Here is a 20,590-nt window from a genome sequence, read left to right as displayed (position 1 = left end):
ACTCGGCTGTCTGCAAGAGCTTGCAGCACTGACTTTCTTTCTTGGTAATGTTTTCTGCCCAGATTTTACCCTTTCTCTGCCCCTCCTGAGCAGGAAACCTAGCAAGAGTCAGGAGTAGCAGGGCAGGGCATTGGGGAAGCTAGGCAAGGCAGCTCTTTCTCTGTTCTGAAAACAACTCTGAAAAGCCTATTTAGGCTTACTTACTTTACTGACTGCCCTGAAAACTGGAAACAACATTCATTCAATGCCTTGGTTGAATGTTAACTCAAGAATGCGCTTCTGAATGCCTTACCATTAAAATTTTTAACCAGAGGACAGATGATTGACCAAAACCTTATGGGTTGAATGAGCATAGTACACTGCCTGACGAAAGTCTAATCATAAAAGACTTGGTGACTTAACTATATACTCAAGCACTGAAAGACAAACTTGAGCTCCCATGTGTGGGAATACTTCCATATTCCCTTCCCATACAGCGGTCTTTTAGGGTTGCCTCTTAGCTTGGTATTGCACTTTCAGGAAACACCGTAGTAAAACTTACACTTTATTTTACATTAACTTAACTATAAAGGCAAAGAATTAGAAACACTATGGAAGGACATTGTGCTGTCATTCTGATTCTTCCTCATTAAGGAACTGGTGATAATGATAACGGCAACCATATATTATGCAAAACACTGTAATCTTCACAACCATGAGAGGTAAATGTGCTTATGTATCATGATACTTAAAGAGGTTATACTTTATCCCATAACCAGTATGATGAAGGGAATTTTCAATTTGTCAGTTGAGTCTGGGGGCGTCTTTTGCGTGTCCCACCTCATCCTCTATTTCTGGGAAGGGTGGACTGGGAAGCATCACTTCCTGGTTTTGGTATCTATATCAGGAATCGTAAGCGGTTCTGTATCTCTGCTTGTCAACCCTGGGAACAGCAGTAAAATATCCAAATTGATCACTCACTGTCTGCAGTGTTTCTGGCAGCTGTGTTTTCTGCCTGCCAGGATGGGGGGTGGGTGGAGCGGTGGGCCCTGGATTAATAAACCCCCTCGGATGGGAAACGTCTCTTTCTGCTTGGAGCCAAAGTGAACATAGACCCACCAGTTGGGCACCATTGTGACCCTCTTTCTACAATGCCAAACGTCCCCCATGCTTATATGGGCTGTACATGTACCTGCCATTGCCCACGTGTAAAGAATTTACAGGGTGAGAGGCTTTGGGCAAAACCTGATCTCTGCCACAGCTGCAGGGTTTAGGCAAGGAGCGGCCACCGGTATGAATGTGAGTGTTCTTCAAGGTGTGGGACCTGTTGATTTCCCAAATGGTCAATAGAGTGAGAGGGAAATTCCGGTAGACATCTGCTGAGCTGACCTTGTGGGTGAGTATAGGACTGGCTGTTTGGCAGGACCTGGTGGATGCGTTGGCCATATTTTTACTCTGTTCATTCATTCTTTCACTCCAAAGGCAATCAATGAATGCTTACTCTGTGCCAGGATGCTGATCCACTCACTGAGAGAGATTAGCCGCACAGGAGGACAGTAAGTTTGAGAGGACAACAGGAATTCAACTTGAAGCATGTTAAGTCTGAGGCATCCTCACTCTTCCCCATTCCCGATATCTAATCAGTACAAAATCTTGTCACTTCTGCATCCTGAATATTTTTTTAAACCCATCCACTTCTCTTTGCCCCCACTGCTACTCAGAATTTCAACCCAGCAACATTCTTTTTCTGTTAATTTTTAAAATTTTTGTTGTAAAAGACCCAAATCCCTGCTTGACCCTCAGCCCTCATGGGAAAACCACCATAACCACGGCAACAATGACAACATCAACAACATACAACAGCCCAGTGAGCTCTGTATGACCCATAATAAATTGTGTCAATTGACACAGACTTTATTTTCTCTACTTCCCAAAGTGTTTTTAAAATTTTGTATCGAGATATAATTTAAACACCACAAATTTGACTCATTTTATGTGTACATTCAAGGATTTTTAGTAAATTTATCGAGTGGTGCAACCATCACTACAATCCAATATTAGATATTTCCATCACCTCAAAGGCACCTCTCTCTTGCCCATGTGCACTTAGTCCCCATTACCACCCTAGCCCCTGGGAACCACTAATCTTCTTCTTGTCTGTATGGATTTGCCTATTCTGGACATTTCACATAAATGGAATCACATAGTATGCAGTCTTTTGTGACTTGCTTCTTTTACTTAGTGTGACGTTTTCAAGTTTCATCCATGTTGTAGTGTGAATCAGTACTTCGTTACTTTTGATGGCCGAATAATGGTATATAATATATGTATATACCACCTTTTGTTTATGGACATTTGGGTTATTTACACCTTTTGGCTATTGTGAATAAGGCTGGTATGGACATTTATGCACAAGATTTTGGTTGCACATATGTTTTCGATTCTCTTGGGTAGGTACCTAGGAGTGGAAGTGCTGGCTCATATAGTAACTGTATGTCTAGTCTTTTGCCAAAGTATTTTCCAAAGGGGCTGCACCATTTTATATTGATTACATTTACATGCACCACCAGCAGTGTATAAAAGTTGAATTTCTCCACATCCTCACCAGTGTTTGTTATTTTTCCTTTTAAAAAATTTATAGCTGCCCTTGTGGGTGTGAAGTAATATCTCATTTGGAATTTGATTTGCATTTCCCTAATCATAATGATATTGAACATCTTTTCATCTGTTTCTTGTCCATTTGTATATGTTCTTTGGAGAAAAGTCTATTAAATATTTTGCCCATTTTTCAATAAGGTTTTTTCCCTTCCTATTATTGAGATGTAAGAATTCTTTATATATTTAAGATACAAATCCTTTATCAGGTATATGATTTGAAAATATTTTTTTCAGTCTGTGACTTATCTTTTCATTTTTTAATTGTGTCTTTTGAAAGACAAAGGTTTTGAATTTTTTTATGTTCAATTTATCATTTTTGTTTTGTAAATTCTACTTTTTGGTTAAGAACACTTTGCTTAATCCAAGGTCATGAAGATTTTCTCCTATGTTTTCTTCTGCAAGTTTTATAGTTTTATCTTACATTTATGTCTAATCCATTTTGACTTCGTTTTTTTTAATTGAAGTATAATTGACCTACAACACTATGTTACTTCCAGGTGTACAGTGTGGTGATTTGATATTTCTATACATTACAAAACGATCACCATGATAAATCTAGTTACCACCTATCACCATACAAAGATATTATAATGTTATTTACTATATTCCCTATGTGTACATTAAATCCACAAAATTTATTTATTTTGTAACTAGAAGTTTGTACCTCTTAATCTCTCTTACCTGTTTCTCTCATCCGCCCTTACCTCTTTCCCCTCTGGCAACCACCAGTTTGTTCTCTGTGTCTATGAGCCTGTTTCTGTTTTGTTAGGTTTATTCATTTGTTTTGTTTTTTAGATTCCACATAGAACTGAAATCACATGGTATTTCTCTTTCTGTTTAACTTATTTCACTCAGCATTATAACCTCTAGGTCCATCCATGTTGTTGAAAAAGGCAAGATTTCATTCTTTTTTTATGCCTGAACATTATTCCTGTGTGTGTGTGTGTGTGTGTGTGTGTGTGTGTGTGTGAGTGTATACCACATCTCTTTATGCATTCATCTACCAATGAACACATAGGTTGCTTCCGTGTCTTGGCTATTGTAAGCAATGCTGCATTGAACACAGGGGTGCACATATCTTTTCAAATTAGTACTTTCACTTTTTAGGGTATATACCCAGAAGTGAAATTGCTAGATCATATGGTAGTTCTATTTTTAATTTTAAAAGGAACCTCCATACTGTTTTCCAGAGTGACTGTACCAATTTACATTCCCACCAACAGTGCACAAGTGTTCCCTTTTCTCCACATCCTAACCAACACTTGTTATTTGTTATGTTTTTAATAATAGCCATTCTGACAGATGTGAGGTGGTATCTCTTTGTGGTTTTGATTTGCATTTACCCGCCTCCACAGGGATTAGACCTACATCATGGCCCAACAGCTGTCCCAGTCTTTTCAGACTCTGTCTCCATTTTCTCTCACATATGTTTCCCCTGATAAACCACTTGTACATCTCTTCCTGTCATGGCATCTCCTTCTCAGAGGACCTGAACTAATTCAGTTATCAACATTACAAATTGGGAGATTTCTTATATAATGTGCATTTCTGGCTCCTCTCAAATCTGGCAACATTCGGACTGTCTGGCAATAATTAGCTAGAGCTGAGTAGTGGCTAGGATTTTTGGACAGATCAGGCATTCTTCAGTTCACCACTCTTACCACAATCCCCTATTGTCTCTTATACTTTACCTATTTATGTTACTTGCCTAGCCCCTGTGGACATTTAATTTTGAGGCCCTGATGTAAAGCAGCATTCTTTTAACTCATGTAATCCAGTATATTATTGCACTAGTTAAACACAGACACAGATATGACAGATAATCTCAGCTTAGAGCTTTCGTATTGGCCTACTTTACATCAGATATCTTCATGAATAATTCCCTTTTTGTTCAAATGTCATTTTGCTCATTAAAGTCTACCCTGATCACCTGTTTAAATGTCCTACTACCTCCAGCACATCCCTTTATCCTGCCATATAGCTTTTATTGCCTTCTAATATACTATATAATTTACTCATTTATTATGTTTATCTTTGTCTACCACCTTCCGCTAGAGGATAAGCTCCATGAAAGCAGGCATTTTTGTCTGTTTTGTTCACTGATAAATTCCAAGTGCCTAAAATAGTTCCTGGCACATAGTTGACACCCAATAAATATTTGTTAAATGAATTGTGCAGGAAAAATGAGAGGAAGAATATGGTAGGCAAAGGAAACAACATATGTGAAGGCCCTGAGGCAGTGGGCAAGATAGATGGGGCCAATTATGTGAAGCCATTGTAAAGAGATGACTCAATCCTTCTGTCTGCCCTCAAGGAGCTTTCAGCAAATGGGAAGAGAAAAATAAACAGGCAATTATTATATGTGTTGTAAGTGCACTAATAAGGGTATGCACAAAGAGCTGTGAAAACACTGGGTAGGCAGCTACTAACTCTTCCTAGGGGAGTTAGGAAGATTTTACAAAGGTGACATTTGAGCTAGGTCTCAGGCAGGAGAGTGACATGATGAAAGTGTTTTAAGAAGATTAATCTGGCAATAGTATGGAAAGTGGATTGGAATATGGATGGAATGGAGGCAAGGAAACCATCTAGTCTATGGCAGTAGTCCAGGTATGAGGTGATGAAGGCACCTATAGGAATGGAAAGAGAAGGACAAATCTGAGAGACATTTGGAAGGAAAAATTGACAGGAGCTAAATGGACTCTTGGCTTTAAGCCTTTTAGGGGGTAATGCTTCTTCCTTAGTAATAACCATGAAAAGATTCAGATTGACCTATTATGTAATTGCTTATTCTGACTAGAATTTCTAGCTATGGCTGTTCTCCAAAAGTTTCTGTTATTATGATTGATACTTGTTGGACTTTAATTTACATTAAGATGGCTTTAGACTCTAAAGGTTGGGAAGCTCTCAAAAACATCATTTTGACTATGAAACAGCAAATTATTCTATTAAAGCAGAAATGAGGGAAGCTATGGGGTTCCAAGGGAAGTTTTACAATGACCTAATAGTTGCTATTTTTTTAAGAATAATATATAAAAGATGGAAAAGAAGGATGAATATAACAGGTGGAACTTGCCTAAAGGATTAGTATTTGGAAGGATAAGCCCCCAAATTACCTCAGGCTTGTATAAATACATATTTGCAAAGACAAGAAGAACAATTTTAACTACGTTCTCAGAAAGAAAAAGTACATGTGTCCTGGGATGGATAAGTTATAACTTGATATTGTTAAACTATTCTCAATGATCAAAAGAATTAAGGAGAATAAGGACAGGTGCTTTAACACTGGATTTATATAAGTATATTACCACTTCTAACCAAAGGAAAAGGAGGAAGAGTTTTCAATCTACTAATCAATAAGCTAAATATGTCCTGGGTTAGCTTCTAGAACAGATTTTCAAGTAAGTGAGTACTTAGAAAATTACACAGTGTTATCAACAAACAAAGACATTCCACACAAATCTAGTTTTTATTTCTGATTATTAGAGGTGTTTATGGAAATAAGACAGATATAACATATACATTGAATGAATGAATGAATGAAACTTCAGCAAGATTTTTTTTGGGGGGGATTAGCAGTTTTTATTCTAGTGGAGGCGACCTCGGTTGTGGAAGGGCTTGCCAAAGCCCAGGTTTTAAGTGGGTTCCCCTGAATGGCTAGATGGCATTGCCCACAAATAGATCCCACTGAACTCTCTGGGCTTGCATTAAGGACAATAACTTAAGAATCAGTTCAAAAGTTTGAATATCAAACTTGCTTTCTTTTCTTTTTTTTCCTGGCTACTATTCAATTTGCTGATATTTTTAGGAAAGTTTTAAGCAACTATTAATCAGCCACTAACCAGAATATAAACATTCAATGTTCAAGTATTTTTCCAGTAAGATTTTAACAAGTCTTTTATGACACCCTTGTGAACAAGAATTATGAATCCATGTTGATGGGTTATATAATTAATACAATTATGTATTAATTAATTAAATTACCAGACTAAAAGAGTGCTGATAGCAGACCATAAGCAAAGGAAGAGTTTTAGATGGCCTGTTGCAAACCCTACCTTTGGCTTGACATCATCAATATTTTTATTACTTACTTAACTGAAGATTTAGAGCAGACATCTTACCAGATTTAAAGAGGCTATGAAGCTGGAAGAAAAGTAATTCAATCCAATGTCCACAAACATTTATGAAATTCTCCTAAGTACTAGAAACCATGCACACTGTTAGGGTACAAACATGAATGACCCAGAGGTCTTCACACTGAGATGTGTCCAAGTATTACTGGTGGGAAAGACATAAAAACATATAATTTCAACAAAATATATTGAGAAGGAAAACAGAGGCATAAACAGACTATAATGAGAAAACAAAAGAAAGCTACTAGTTCATTCTGTGACTTTAAGGAAGAATTCTTAGATGAGATGATATCTCCACTGATTCTTGAAAGACGTATAAAAGACAGAGTAGGAACGGCTTCCAGTTTGAGGGAACAAAAAGCATGAACATGGGTTTCTCAGAATTAAGAAAGTATAGTGGGTCTGGGAAACTATAAACAATGAAATACAAGGAGGTAAATAACAGGAAGTGAGGCTGAGAGGTAGCTCAGGATCAGGTAATGGGAGGCATTACATAACATGATAAGTAAATTGGACTTTACCCTGAAGGCCCTAGGGATCCATTCAAAAGGAATGACATACTAATATATATATATATATATATATATATATATATATATATTTTTTTTTTTTATTATTTTTTTATTTTTTGTGGTACGCGGACCTCTCACTGCTGTGGTCTCTCCCATTGCGGAGCACAGGCTCCGAACGTGCAGGCTCAGTGGCCATGGCTCACGGGCCCAGCCGCTCCATGGCATGCGGGATCCTCCTAGACCGGGGCACGAACCCGTGTCCCCTGCATCGGCAGGCAGACTCTCAACCACTGCGCCACCAGGGAAACCCTAATATATATTTTTTAATTCACTATTCCTACAGTGTGCAAAATGATTTGAAGGGAGGGCAAATGTGTGTATGGATAGATCAGTTGGGAGGCTTTTGCAGTCTTTGAGAAATAATGGTGGGTCTGGACTGGGATGGTAGCAAATAGGGATATAATGCAGTGGGTCAGCACTTATAGCAATGCGTGGCATCTAGTACATGTAAATATCTGATATATTTGTAATAGGAGTCCTAGGAGAGGAGAGAGAGAATGGTACAGAAACAATATTTGAAGAGATGATAACTAAGAGTTTTCCAAAAGTAACAAAGTATTGTTTTATTTTGCTATTGCTGCATACCAAGTTACCACAAACTTAGTACTTAAACAAACATCCATTTATTATCTCATAGTTCTGTATGTCAGAAGACCAGGCATGGCATTACTGGGTTCTCTGGTCAGTGTATTAAAGGCTGAAATTGGGGTGTTGGGTAGGCTGTATTCTTTTCTGGAGGCTTTGGCTAAGAATCCACATCCACCGTCATTCAGATTGTTGGCTGAATTCAGTTCCATGTGGCTGTAGGACTGAGGTTGCTGTTTCCTTGCTGCATATCAGCCACATAGTCCTCTCCATCTTCAAAGCCAATAGAGAATCTTTTTGACAGCAGATTCCTCTGCTGCTTCAAGTCTCTTTCACCAGAAAGATCCCTGTCCCTTTTAAGGGATTGCTGGATTAGGTCAGACCAACCAAATATCATCTCCCTTTCTTAATGTCAGTTGTGCCATATACATAATCTAATCATGCATGAAGTCACAGATTTAAAAAGTGCCATAACTCAGAGCAGAATAAATAAAGAAAACCTCATCTAGATGTATTTTAATAAAGACTGATAAAAAATAAAGAAAAAGAAACAATCTTAAAAGCAATTAGAGAAATAAGATGTATTACCTTACAAGGAGTAGCAATCAGATTGGCTTTAACTTCTCAACACAAACAATGTGAACATAATGGAACAATATCTTCAAAATGCTGGAGAAACTAACTGCCAATCAAAAATTCTATACCCAATGAAAATAGCCTTCAAAATGAAAGTAAAACAGATGTTTTTAGATGGTCCCAACTTACGGAACCTTCCGCCAAACACCAAAGGAAATATTTAGGATCTTTAGGCTGAAGTAAAATGATCCCAAATGAAAGCTTGGAGATACAAAGTAAAATGATCCCAAATGAAAGCTTGGAGATATAAAATGGATGCAATGGAGAGGTTAAATATGTGGGTAGATCTGAATGTCCCTGTGGGATGTATGTGTGTGTGTTTGCATGTGTGTATAATTAAAATACACAACAGCAGTTGAAGAAGGAAGATAGAGTTAATATAAATTATTTAATTTGCATTATAATTTAAAAAAATCAAAGATACGTGTTATAATCCCTAGAATAACTGCTTTTAAAAAAACAGTAAAAGAATGTATAACTAACAAGTAAACAAAGGAGGAAATGGAATGATACAAATTACCTAATCAGTGCAAAACAAAGCAAGAGAGAAAGGTAACAAAACAGGCAAGACGAATAGAAAGCAAATATTTGGCTTCACACATTAATTAAATGACAAATCATGAGGTTATAAAGCAAAATCTAACTACATATATGCAGTTTATAAGAGACAAAAGGGTGGAATAAATATACACCACAAACACTACCCCCCCAAAAAAGACCGATTTAGGTATAATAATATAAAACAAGACTTTATGGCAGGTTTCTTTACTAGACATGAGGGATATTTTGTGATGATAAGAGAGGCCATCCACCAAGAAGATAAAATTATTGTTCTAATTTGTATGCAGCCCAAATATACAAAGCAAAAATGGACAGATGTCCAGTAAATAAATTCAGTCATAATCAGAGATCTTAATACATATCCCTCAATCACTAACAGATCATAAGACAAATAAAACCAATAAGAATATAGAACAGTTGAACAATAATATTAACAAACAACCTCATTGACAGACATATACAGATGACCTTATGCAACAACTACAGAATATATATTTTCTTCACACAGAAAAATAGATGATATGCTAGGCCATACAACAACAAATTACAGTTGCACTGAGGGTTTTTTTTGCCACAATGAACTAAAGTTAGAAAACAACAATAAAAATATAAATAGAAAATCCCTCTAAAATATGTTTACTTTTAAATAACCTGTAGGTCAAATTTTAAAAATCACAATGGAAATTAGAAAATATGTTAATTGGCTGAAAAATGAAAATATTGCATATCAAAACTCATGGTGGGGGAGGGGTGAATAGTCAGAGCACAGAGGATTTTTAAGACAATGAAGATACTCTGTGTGTTATTATAAAGGATACATGTCATTATACGTTTGCCCAAACCCATAGAATGTAGAACACCCAGCGTGAACCCTAATATAAATTATGGACTTTGGGTGATAATGATGTGTTGATGTAGGTTCATCACTTGTAACAAATGTATCACTCTGTGGTGGAGGATATTGATAATGGTGGGGATTATGCATGCATAGGGGCAGGAGGTGTATGAGAAATCTCTATATCTTTCCCTCAATTTTGCTGTGAACCTAAACTTGCTCTAAAAAAAATCTTGCTTAAAAAACTGTACAGTGGGCAAAAGATCTTTGAACAGACACTTGACCAAGGAAGATATATAGGTGGCAATTAAGAATATGAAAATATGCACATCATTCATAATTAGGGAGATGCAAATTAAAACAACAATGAGATATTACTGCACACCTATTCGTTGCTAAACCTATTAATGGCTAAATCCAAAAAACTGACAATACCAAGTTCTAGCAAGGATGCAGAAGAATGGGAGCTCTCATTCATTGCTGGTGGAATGCAAAATAGTACAGCTACTTTGGATGACAGTTTCAGAGATTCTAGTAATGTTAAGTAAAACATCAGTAGCACTCTGGCATTTACCCAAGTGATCCAAAAACTATGTTCACCAAAACAAAAAAAAAAATGTATTTCTGTATGTATGTGTGGCAGTTGTGGAGATTTCGGCTGTATGTGATCTTGAGGTTGGTTCTCCAAACTGTTGATTGTTGATGAGTTTCCTTGAAGGAATGGGAATGGCAAATAATGAGGGAAGGAGGCTTTGACTTTTTATTTTATATATTTCTCAGTTGTTTAGATTACTTTTTTCTTTTTTTTTTCTTTTTACAGTGAGGAAGTGGTTTTTTCTTCTAGTTTTATTGAGATATAATTGACATACAGCACTATATAAGTTTAAGGTGTACAACATGATGATTTGACTTACATCATGAAATGATTACCACAATAAGTTTAGTGAACATCCACCATCTCAATAAATACAAAATTAAAGAAAAGGAAAAAAATTTTTTCCTTGTGATGAGAACTCTTAGGATTTACTCTCTTAACACCTTTCGTGTATAACATTCAATGGTGTTAATTATATTTATCATGTTGTACATTACATCCCTAGTATTTATTTATCTTATAACTGGAAGTTTGTACCTTTTGATCATGTTCATCCAATTCCCTCTCCCTCCACTCCCCGCCTCTGGTCTGATCTCTTTTCTATGAATTTATTTGTTTGTTTGTTTGTTTGCTTTTGAAGTATAATTGACCTACAACACTATGTTAGTTCTTGTTATACAGCATAGTGATTTGATATTTCTATACATTTTCAAATGATCACCCAGATAACTCTACTTACCATCTGTCACCATACAAAGATATTACATAGCTATAACTATTTTCCCCACACTGCACATTTCATACCGGTGACTCATTTATTTTGCAACTGGATATTTGCAACTCTTAATCTCCCTAATCTATTTCTTTCCTCCCCCCACTGCTCTCCCTTCTGGCAAACACCTGTTTGTTTTCTGTATCTATGACTCTGTTTCTGTTTTATTATGTTTGTTAATTTGTTTTGGTTTTTAGATTCCCCATATAAGTGAGATCATATAGAATTTGTCTTTCTCTGTCTTATGTATTTTACTTAGCATAATACCCTCTAGGTCTATCCATGTTTTCACAAATGGCAAGATTTCATTCTTTTTTATGGCTGATTAATATTCCAGTCTGTGTGTGTGTGTGTGTGTGGGTGGGTGTAACATCTTCTTTTTCCACTCATATATTGATGGGATCTAGGTTGCTTCCATATCATGGCTACTGTAAATAATGCTGCAATGAACATAGGGGTGCATATATCTTTTCAGTTTAGTGTTTTCATTTTCTTCATATAAATACCCAGGAGTGGAACTGATGGATCATATGGTCGTTCAGTTTTTTATTTTTTGAGGAAACTTTATACTGTTCTCCATAGTGGCTGCACCAATTTACATTCCCACCAACAGTGCATGAGGGTTCCTTTTTCTCCACATCCTCACCAATACTTGTTATTTGTTAGCTTTTTGATAATAGCCATACTGACAGGTGTGAAGTAGTATTTCATTGTGGTTTTGATTTGCATTTACTTGATGATTAATGATATTGAGCATCTTTTCACGTGCCTGTTGGTCATCTGTATGTCTTCTTTGGGAAAATGTCTATTCAGGTCCTCTGTCCATTTTTAATTGGGTTATTTCCTTTTTTTAATGTTGAATTGTATGAACTATTTGTATATTTTGGATATTAACCAATCAGATATATCATTTACAAAGATCTTCTCTCATTCAAAAGGCAAATTTTTCATTTTGCTGATAGCTTTCTTTGCTGTACAAAAGCTTTTTAGTTTGATGTAATCCCATTTGTTTATTTTTGCTTTTGTTTCCCTTGCCTAGGGAGACATATCCAAAAAACAATTACTAAGACAAATGTAAAAGCGCATACTGCCTATGTTTTCTTCTAGAAGTTTTCTGGTTTCAGGTCTTACATTTAAGTCTTTAATCCATTTTGAGTTTATTTTTGGAAATGGTGTGAGAAAGTAGTCTACTTTTGATTCTTTTGCATGTAGCTATCCAGGTTTTCCAACATCATTTATTGAAGAGGCTGTCTTTTACCCATTGTATATTCTTGCCTACTTTGTTGTAGATTACTTGCCCATATAAGTGTGGGTTTATTTCTGAGTTCTCTATTCTGTTACATTGATCTATGTGTCTGTTTTTGTGTCAGTACCATACTGTTTTGATTACCATAGTATTATAGTATAGTTTGAAATCAGGGGCATGATACCTCCAGCTTTATTCTTATTTCTCAAGATTGTTTTGGCTATTTGGGTTTTTGTGTGTTTCCATAAAATTTTATAATTACTTATTCTAGTTCTGTGAAAAATACCACTGATGTTTTGATAGGGATTGCATTGAGTCACTAGATTGTCTTAGATAGTATGGTCATTTAAACAATATTAATGCTTCCAATCCAAGAACACAGTATATCTTTCCATCTATTTGTGTCGTCTTCAATTTCTTTCATTGGTTTCTCAGTTTTCTGAGTACATGTCTTTTACTTTTTGGTTACATTTATTCCTAGGTATCTTATTCCTCTTGATGTGATTGTGAATGGGATTGCTTTCTTAATTTCTCTTTCTGATAGTTCATTGTTAGTGTATAGAAATGCAACAGATTTCTCTATATTAATTTCATATCCTGCAACTTTACCAAATTAATTGATGAGTTCTAATAGTTGTTTGGTGGCATCTTTAGGATCTTCACGTATAATATCACGACATCTGCAAACAGTGACAGTTTTACTTCATTCTTTCCAATTTGGATTCCATTATTTTATTTTCTTGTCTGATTGGTCTGGCTAGAACTTCCAATACTATATTGAGTAGAAGTGATGAAAGTGGGCATCCTTGTCTTATTCCTGATTTTAGAGGAAATGGTTTCATCTTTTCACCATTGAATATGATGTTAGCTGTGGGCTTGTCATATATGGCCTTTATTATGTTGAGGTATGTTCCCTCTATACCTACTTTGTTGAGAGTTTTTATCATAAATGGATGTTGAATTTTGCCAAAAGCTTTTTCTTCATCTACTGAAATGATCATGTGATTTTTTTTCTCTTCAATTGTTAATGTGGTGTATCACACTGATTAATTTGTGGATATTGAACCATCTTTGTATCCCTGGAATGAATCCCATTTGGTCATGGTGTATGATCCTTTTAATGTATTTTTGAATTTGGTTTGCTAATATTTTATTGAGGAATTTGCATATATGTTCATCAGTGATATTGGCCTGTAATTTTCTCTTTTTTTTGATACCTTTGGTTTGGTATCAGGGTGATGCTGGCCTGGTAGAATGAGTTTGGAAGCTATTCCTTCCTCTGCAGTTTTGGGGAATAATTCGAGAAGGATAGGTGTTAACTCTAAAGTCCACTTAGAGAAGTACCTTTAACATTCCTTGTAAAGCTGTTTTGATGGTGCTGAACCCTCTTAGCTTTTGCTTGTCTGTAAAACTTGATCTCTCCATCAAAACTGAATGAGAGCCTTGCTGCGTGGAGTATTCTTGGTTGAAGATTTTTCACTCTCAGCACTTTAAATATATTGTGCCACTTCCTTCTAGCCTGCAGAGTTTCTGCTGAAAAGTCAGTTGATAACTTTATGGGAATTCCCTTGTATGTAACTTGTTGCTTTACCCTTGCTGCTTTTAATATTCCCACTTTATCTTTAATTTTTGCCATTTTAATTACAGTGTGTCTTGGTGTGTTCCTCTTTGGGTTGATCCTGTTTGTGACTCTCTGTGCTTCCTGGACATGGATGTCTGTTTCCTTTCCCAGGTTAGGGAAGTTTTAAGCTATTATGTCTTCCAGTATGTTTTCTGCCCCTTTCTCTCTTCTCCTTTTGGGACCCCTGTAATGCAAATGTTAGTACACTTGATGTTGTTCCAGAGGTCTCTTGAACTGTCTTCATTTTTTAAAATTCTTTTTTCTTTTTTCAGCTTAAGTAATTTCCACTACTCTGTTTTCCAGTTAGCTGATCTGTTCCTCTGTATCATGTAATCTATTATCGATTCCTTCTAGTATGCTTTTTAATATCAGTTATTGCATTCTTCACCTTTGCTTGGTTCCTCTTTATATTGTCTCTTTGTTAAAGTTCTCACTGTGTTTGTCCAGTCTTCTCCCAAGTTATTTGAGCATCTTTATGATCATGACCTGAATACTTTATTGGGTAGATTGCTTATTTCCACTTAGTTCTTCTTCTGGGATTTTATCTTCTTCCTTCATTTGGAACATATTCCTCTATTGCCTCATTTTGCCTAATTTGCTATTTTTATTTCTATGTATCTGGTAGGTTGTTACATTTTCCAACTTTGGAGAGGTGGCTTTTTTTATGAGGCATCCTACGTGTCTGAGCTGTGCACTCCCCTCTGGTCACCAGAGTTATATGCCCTGGGGGTGCCCCCTGTGTGGGCTGTGTGGGCCCTTCTGTTGTGGGGGGCTGACTACTGTGAGTGGTCTGGTAGGTATGGCAGGCCCTGTCTGGCTGATTATCAGGCTCTGCCTTGTACAGAGGCTGCTGGCCACTGGAGGTTGGGACTGGGTCTCAAGAGGGCTGGCTGCAGAGCCCCAGGAAATCCCAGGGCTAGTGCTGGCCCACGGGTGGGCAGAGCCCAGTGAGTGTGGCTTGTTGCAAGGCCAGTTGTCCCAGATCAAGCATCAGCCTGTCAGTGCATGGGGCCAGTTCCTGACATGGCTGACTGTGGCATCTGATATTACAAAGCTGGTGTCAGCCCACTGTTGAGTGGGTCTGGATCCTGGGGCAGCTAGCTGAGGGGCCCATGGTGTCTTAAAGCTGGTGTCAGCCTCCTGATAGGCAGGATTGTGGCCCAGGTAGGTCCTGGAACTGGCGTTAGCCTGTTGGTTAGTGGGGTTGTGGCCCTGGTGATCTTGGGCTTAGTGTTGCCTCACTGGTGGGCAGAGTCAGGACCTGGAGTCTAGTACTAGTGCTAACAGGCTGGGAGTGGGTCCAGGTCCTGGTGCTAACAATCTAGAGGGAGGATTCCATAATGTTCCTTGCCAGCACCAGTGTCCTCATGGTAGAATGAGCTCCCCAAATGGCTGCCACCAGTGTCTGTGTCCCCAGGGTGAGCTGCAGTGGCCTTCTGCCTCTCCAGGAAGCTCTCTCCAAGATCAGCAGGTGGGTCTGACCCAGGCTCCTTTCAAATTACTGCCTCTGCCCTGGGTCCTGGAGTGTGTGAGATTTTGTGTGTGCCCTTTAATGGTGCAGTCTCTATTTCCTACAGCCCTCTGACTCTCCCAAAAGTAAGCCCCACTTGCCTTCAAAGCCAAGCGTTCTGGGGACTTGTCGTCCTGGTGCAGGACCACCAGGATAGGGAGCCTGATGTGGGGGCTCAGACCCCTCACTCCTTGGGTAGAACCTGTGCAATTGTAATTATCCTCCCACTTGTGGGTCACCCACCCAGGGGTATGGGTCTTGACTATACTGCATCTCAACTTTTCCTACCCATCTCATTGTGGTTTCTCCTTTATATCTTTAGTTGCAGAATGTCTTTTCTGCTAGTGTTTAGGTCATTCTCATAGATAGCTACTCTGTAAATAGTCATAATTTTGGTGTGCCCCTGGGAGGAGATGAGCTCAGGGTCCTTCTACTCCAGCATCTTCTACAATGAGCAAATTTTATTTTGTAAGTAAATAGAAAACAATGAAGCACTTCTACAAAGAACACTGATCATATGGAGTCCTCCCAGTTTTCCTAGGCATAGTTAACCACTTGCTCCTTTGCACTTTTTCACTGTACTCTGTGTTTAAAACTACTATAGATAGTAGTAGTTGTCTTTCTTCCATACTAGATGATTATGAGATGCTTGAATGGTGGCTGGGATTGATTATTTATATTTGTATTCCTAGTACTTAAGAAAGTACCCTATTTACACATGCTTAGTAATATTTGTCAAGTGAAATAATGAAGAAATGAATGAATACACTTGCTTAAGAGTGTTTTTTTTTTTTGTGGGGAGTAAGCCATTGTAAATAGAGAAGAGTATTTGATTAAGAATTAAGCATTAGACTAAGGGTTAGAAATTTTTTTCTCTGAAGAGCCAGATAGCAAATATTGTAGACTTTGCAGGCCACATATGGTCTTGGTCCAATGTTATTGTTTTTATTTACAGTCCTTTAAAATGTAAAACCTGTATGTGGCCATATGAAAATAGGAATGGGCCATAGTTTGCCAGCCTCTGTCTTAGACTTTAACTCTCAATTTCCTAACCTATTTCAGAACCCTCCCTAATTCATCAGCAAATTCTATTATGTCTCTAGCTATGGCCTTTGTGTATGAAACCAATCAGTCCCTTTATTAGCTTACACCACACACTTAACATGTATACATCCACTCAAAATAAGCATTTTTAGCGGGTTTAGTGACCTTAAGGGGTTATTGAGAAGGTTCATGTCTAGCACCATACAGCTTCTCTGCAGTGGCATGGCTTTCTCCATCTTTTCCCACAGGATGAATTAATTCCTTTTAAGATATTATGCAAATGAAGTTATTTTATTAATATTTCTGAAACCATGACACTTAGTGTGTCACCAACTCCAAGCAAGTTTATCAAGGTACTTTTGCCAATAGATATAGTTTATCCCTAATAATAACCACAATAATAATGATGATTAGAATGATAGCATATCATATATAGGACATATATAGGACTTACTGTGTGACAACAAAGTTCTAAGTACTTTAGTCCTCACACTAAACCCATGGGATAAATATTATTGTCATCCTCGTTTTACAAAACAGGAAACAGAGACACTGAGAGTTTAAGAAACTTGCCCACAATCACATGTAATCAGTGGAAAAGAAAGCTTCAAGGAGTCAGGATGAGGATGATCAATAGTGTCACAGTGGAGAGTCCCAGAATGATAAGCCCTAAAAAGCAATCCTTCCATATGTGGTTGGAAGGTTAAAATTAGTGATTTTCTAAAGAACCACTTCAGTTAGATAGTGGGGTGGAAGCAAGATTGCAATGCATAATATGAGTGGCTGGTGAGAAGATAGAAGTAATGGTTATCAACCACTTATGCTTAGCTGTTCAGAATTTCTCCTTTAATGCTGTGGTTGAGATAATAAAATCTGTTCTTTTACATAGTTAGATATGTAGTGTCATTCCTATAGCCTTATAAACATTGTTTTATATTGTTACTAACACTCTGATTCTCAAATTTTCTAGGATGTGGTGCCGCGGGTTGTCCCATCTACAAAGCAGGCTCCAGGACCTGCTGAGGGGACGAGTCACATGTTGGGCCCTTCAACGGCCCAACTTCAAAAGCTTATTTCCATTAGCCATCCATTGGCACCATACAGCCTCCAAGTCTCTGAATTGTGTTTGGCAGCAACATGAAGATCATTTTGGTAAGATGTGTAGAGGCAGATACTTTATTTTTAATTGTGACAGAAAAACCAAAATTTAATATCGTAACCATTTTAAGTGTACACTTCAGTAGTGCAAAGTATATTTACATTGTTGTGCAATGACAGATACTTTTCATGTGCACTGAAAGTACTTTCTGTGGAGTTGTGAAGGCTTCTAACCATTTATTTCCAGGATTATTTTACAGGTTGCAAGAAAGACAAAACTAATATAGGGTAATAGGAAAATCTCATCCCAGCTAGGGAAAGGGAGGTCTGCTGTGCCCTAGCCACACTCTATCTCCCTGTCTCATCTAAGAAAAAATAAAGAAAGAAGAAAAGCCTCAGTATAAAGGGGAGAGAGTTTCAAAGACATAGACTGGAAATTCTATAGCCAGGGAAAGTATTGGGTGGCACAGGGGAAAAAAGCTTTACCCCTGTGTATTAGTTTCCTAGCACTGCTGTGACAAATTACCATAAACTAATTGGTGTAAACAACAGAAATTTATTTTCTCACAGTTCTAGAAGCAGGAAGTCTGAAATCAAGATGTTGGCAGGGCCATGTCCTCTCTGAAGACTCTAGGAGAGGACTCTTCCTTCCCTCTTCTGGGTTCTGGTTGTTGCCAACAATCCTTGGTGTTCTTTGGCAACATCACTACACTCTCTGCCTCCATCATCTTCCCTGTGTCTCTTCTGTGTCTTCAAATTTCTCTCTCCTTATAAGGGGACCATTTGTTGGATTTAGGGCCCACGCTAATCCAGTGTGACCTCATCTTATCTTGATTATCTTCCAAGACCCTATTTCCAAATAACGTCTCATTCACATGTACTAGAAGTTAAGACTTCAACATATCTTTTTGCGGAATGCAGTTCAACTCACAGCACCCTGGAAAGGGACAAAAACAATCGTGAAGGCCACACTCCCAAAACATAGACCCACTATGCACTCCAAAGACTTAGACTTAATGCAAAGATTAGAGAATTCCCCTCCCCCCCACTACAACCAACTAATAAGCCTCCAGTTAAAATAGCAGTGGATTACAGCTGCAAAAGACAGACTGTCTCTGAGGTGAAGCACAAAGAGAAGGGCCAAGGCCAAGAGGGGGGATACAAACAAGATCACTAGAGAAATTTAAAGCCTCTGGTACCCATAGAGACAATAAATGTCAAACATAGCCCAACTCTTGGCCAGATTGATATAGTCACCCATAAATTCCTATTTACCTCAGTATCTACCGCTCTATACATGTCTGGCTGTCAACTACAAGAACAAAATTACAAAACATGCTAAAAGGCAAGAAATAACACAAGTTGAAGAGACAAAACACCATCAAAACTAGACTCACATATGACACAGGTGTTGAAATTTTCAGTCAGGAAATTTAAAATAACTATGGTTAATATCTTAAGGATTCTAATGGAAAAGGTAGACAAAATGAAAGAGCAGATAGATAATGTCAGCAGGTTGATGGAAAATATAAGAAAGAATCAAAAGAAAATCAAAAGCACAGTAACAGAAATGAGGAATGACTTTGATGGACTCATAAGATACAACAAGGAATAGAATCAGTGAATATAAAGATAGGTCAATAGAAATTACCCAGACTGAAATGCACAGAGAAAATGAGAGTGGAAACAAACAAACAAAAAAGAGCATTCAGGAAGTGTGGAACGATATCAAAAGTTGTAACATATACATGAATGGAATACCAGAAAGAAAAGAAAGAAAGAACTAAGCAGAAGACATATTTGAAGAAATAATTTTTGAAAGCTTTCCAAAATAAGTGACGGACACCAAACCACATATCCAAGAAGCTTAGAGAAGCTTAGCATCCATTTTTAACTCCCCCCCAACACACACACACAAAACCCCACACTTAGGCAAAAGAGCAAAAACAAAGAGCAGGGGCTTCCCTGGTGGCGCAGTGGTTGAGAGTCCACCTGCCGATGCAGGGGATACGGGTTCGTGCCCCGGTCTGGGATGATCCCACATGCCACGGAGCGGCTGGGCCTGTGAGCCATGGCCGCTGAGCCTATGCGTCCGGAGCCTGTGCTCCACAACGGGAGAGGCCACAACAGTGAGAGGCCTGTGTACCGCAAAAAAACAAACAAACAAAAAAAGAGCAAATCTTGAAGGCAGTCAGAGGGGAGAAAACACTTCACTTACACAGAAACAGAAGAATTATAGCAGAGTTCTCATGAGAAACTATACAAGCAAGAACACAATGGCATGACAATTTTAAAGTATTAAAAGGAGAAAAAACTGCCAACCTGGGATTCTATATCCAGCAATCCTTCAAAAGTGAGAGAGAAATAGACTTTCTCATATAACTTTTCAAAATATTTTAAAGGAATTTCTTCTGGCAGAAGAAAAATGATATAAGTCACAAACTTGGATCTACATAAAACAATGAAGAGTGTTAGAAATGAATGAAGATAAAATATAAACTTTTCTCAATTGCACTAAATTTTAATTATTTAAATAGTAATGGCAGTGTATTTGGTGTTCATAGCACATATAAAAGTGAAACAAATGACAAGAATGTAACAGAGGATAGGAGGGAGAAATTAGAAATATTCTATTATAAGGTAAAGCAAAAGAACTGACAATACCAAGTTCTACCAAGGATGAATAGGAATCAGAGCTCTTTTTCATTGCTATTGGCATGCAAAATGGTACAGCCACTTTGGATGACA

General features: G+C 37.6%; 1 protein-coding gene across 2 annotated transcripts in view; it reads left to right on the top strand.

The window, feature by feature from the left end:
* Positions 1-17,715: 17,715 nt before the first annotated feature.
* The window catches only part of TMLHE (trimethyllysine hydroxylase, epsilon), a gene marked incomplete at both ends in the record, with an annotated part of 47,656 nt that continues 44,781 nt past the window's right edge, over positions 17,716-20,590 (top strand). For both annotated transcript variants that reach the window (XM_079727260.1, XM_079727259.1), the window contains one exon: positions 17,716-17,896. In XM_079727260.1, coding sequence (XP_079583386.1) covers positions 17,716-17,896 — 181 coding nt within the window. The remainder of the gene's footprint in view (positions 17,897-20,590) is intronic.

This window comes from Hyperoodon ampullatus, assembly GCF_949752795.1.
Source record: "Hyperoodon ampullatus genome assembly, chromosome: X".
Taxonomy (NCBI): Eukaryota; Metazoa; Chordata; class Mammalia; order Artiodactyla; family Ziphiidae; genus Hyperoodon; species Hyperoodon ampullatus.
Note: the sequence above shows the minus strand (reverse complement) of the source record. Positions and strands in the feature narration are given on the sequence as shown.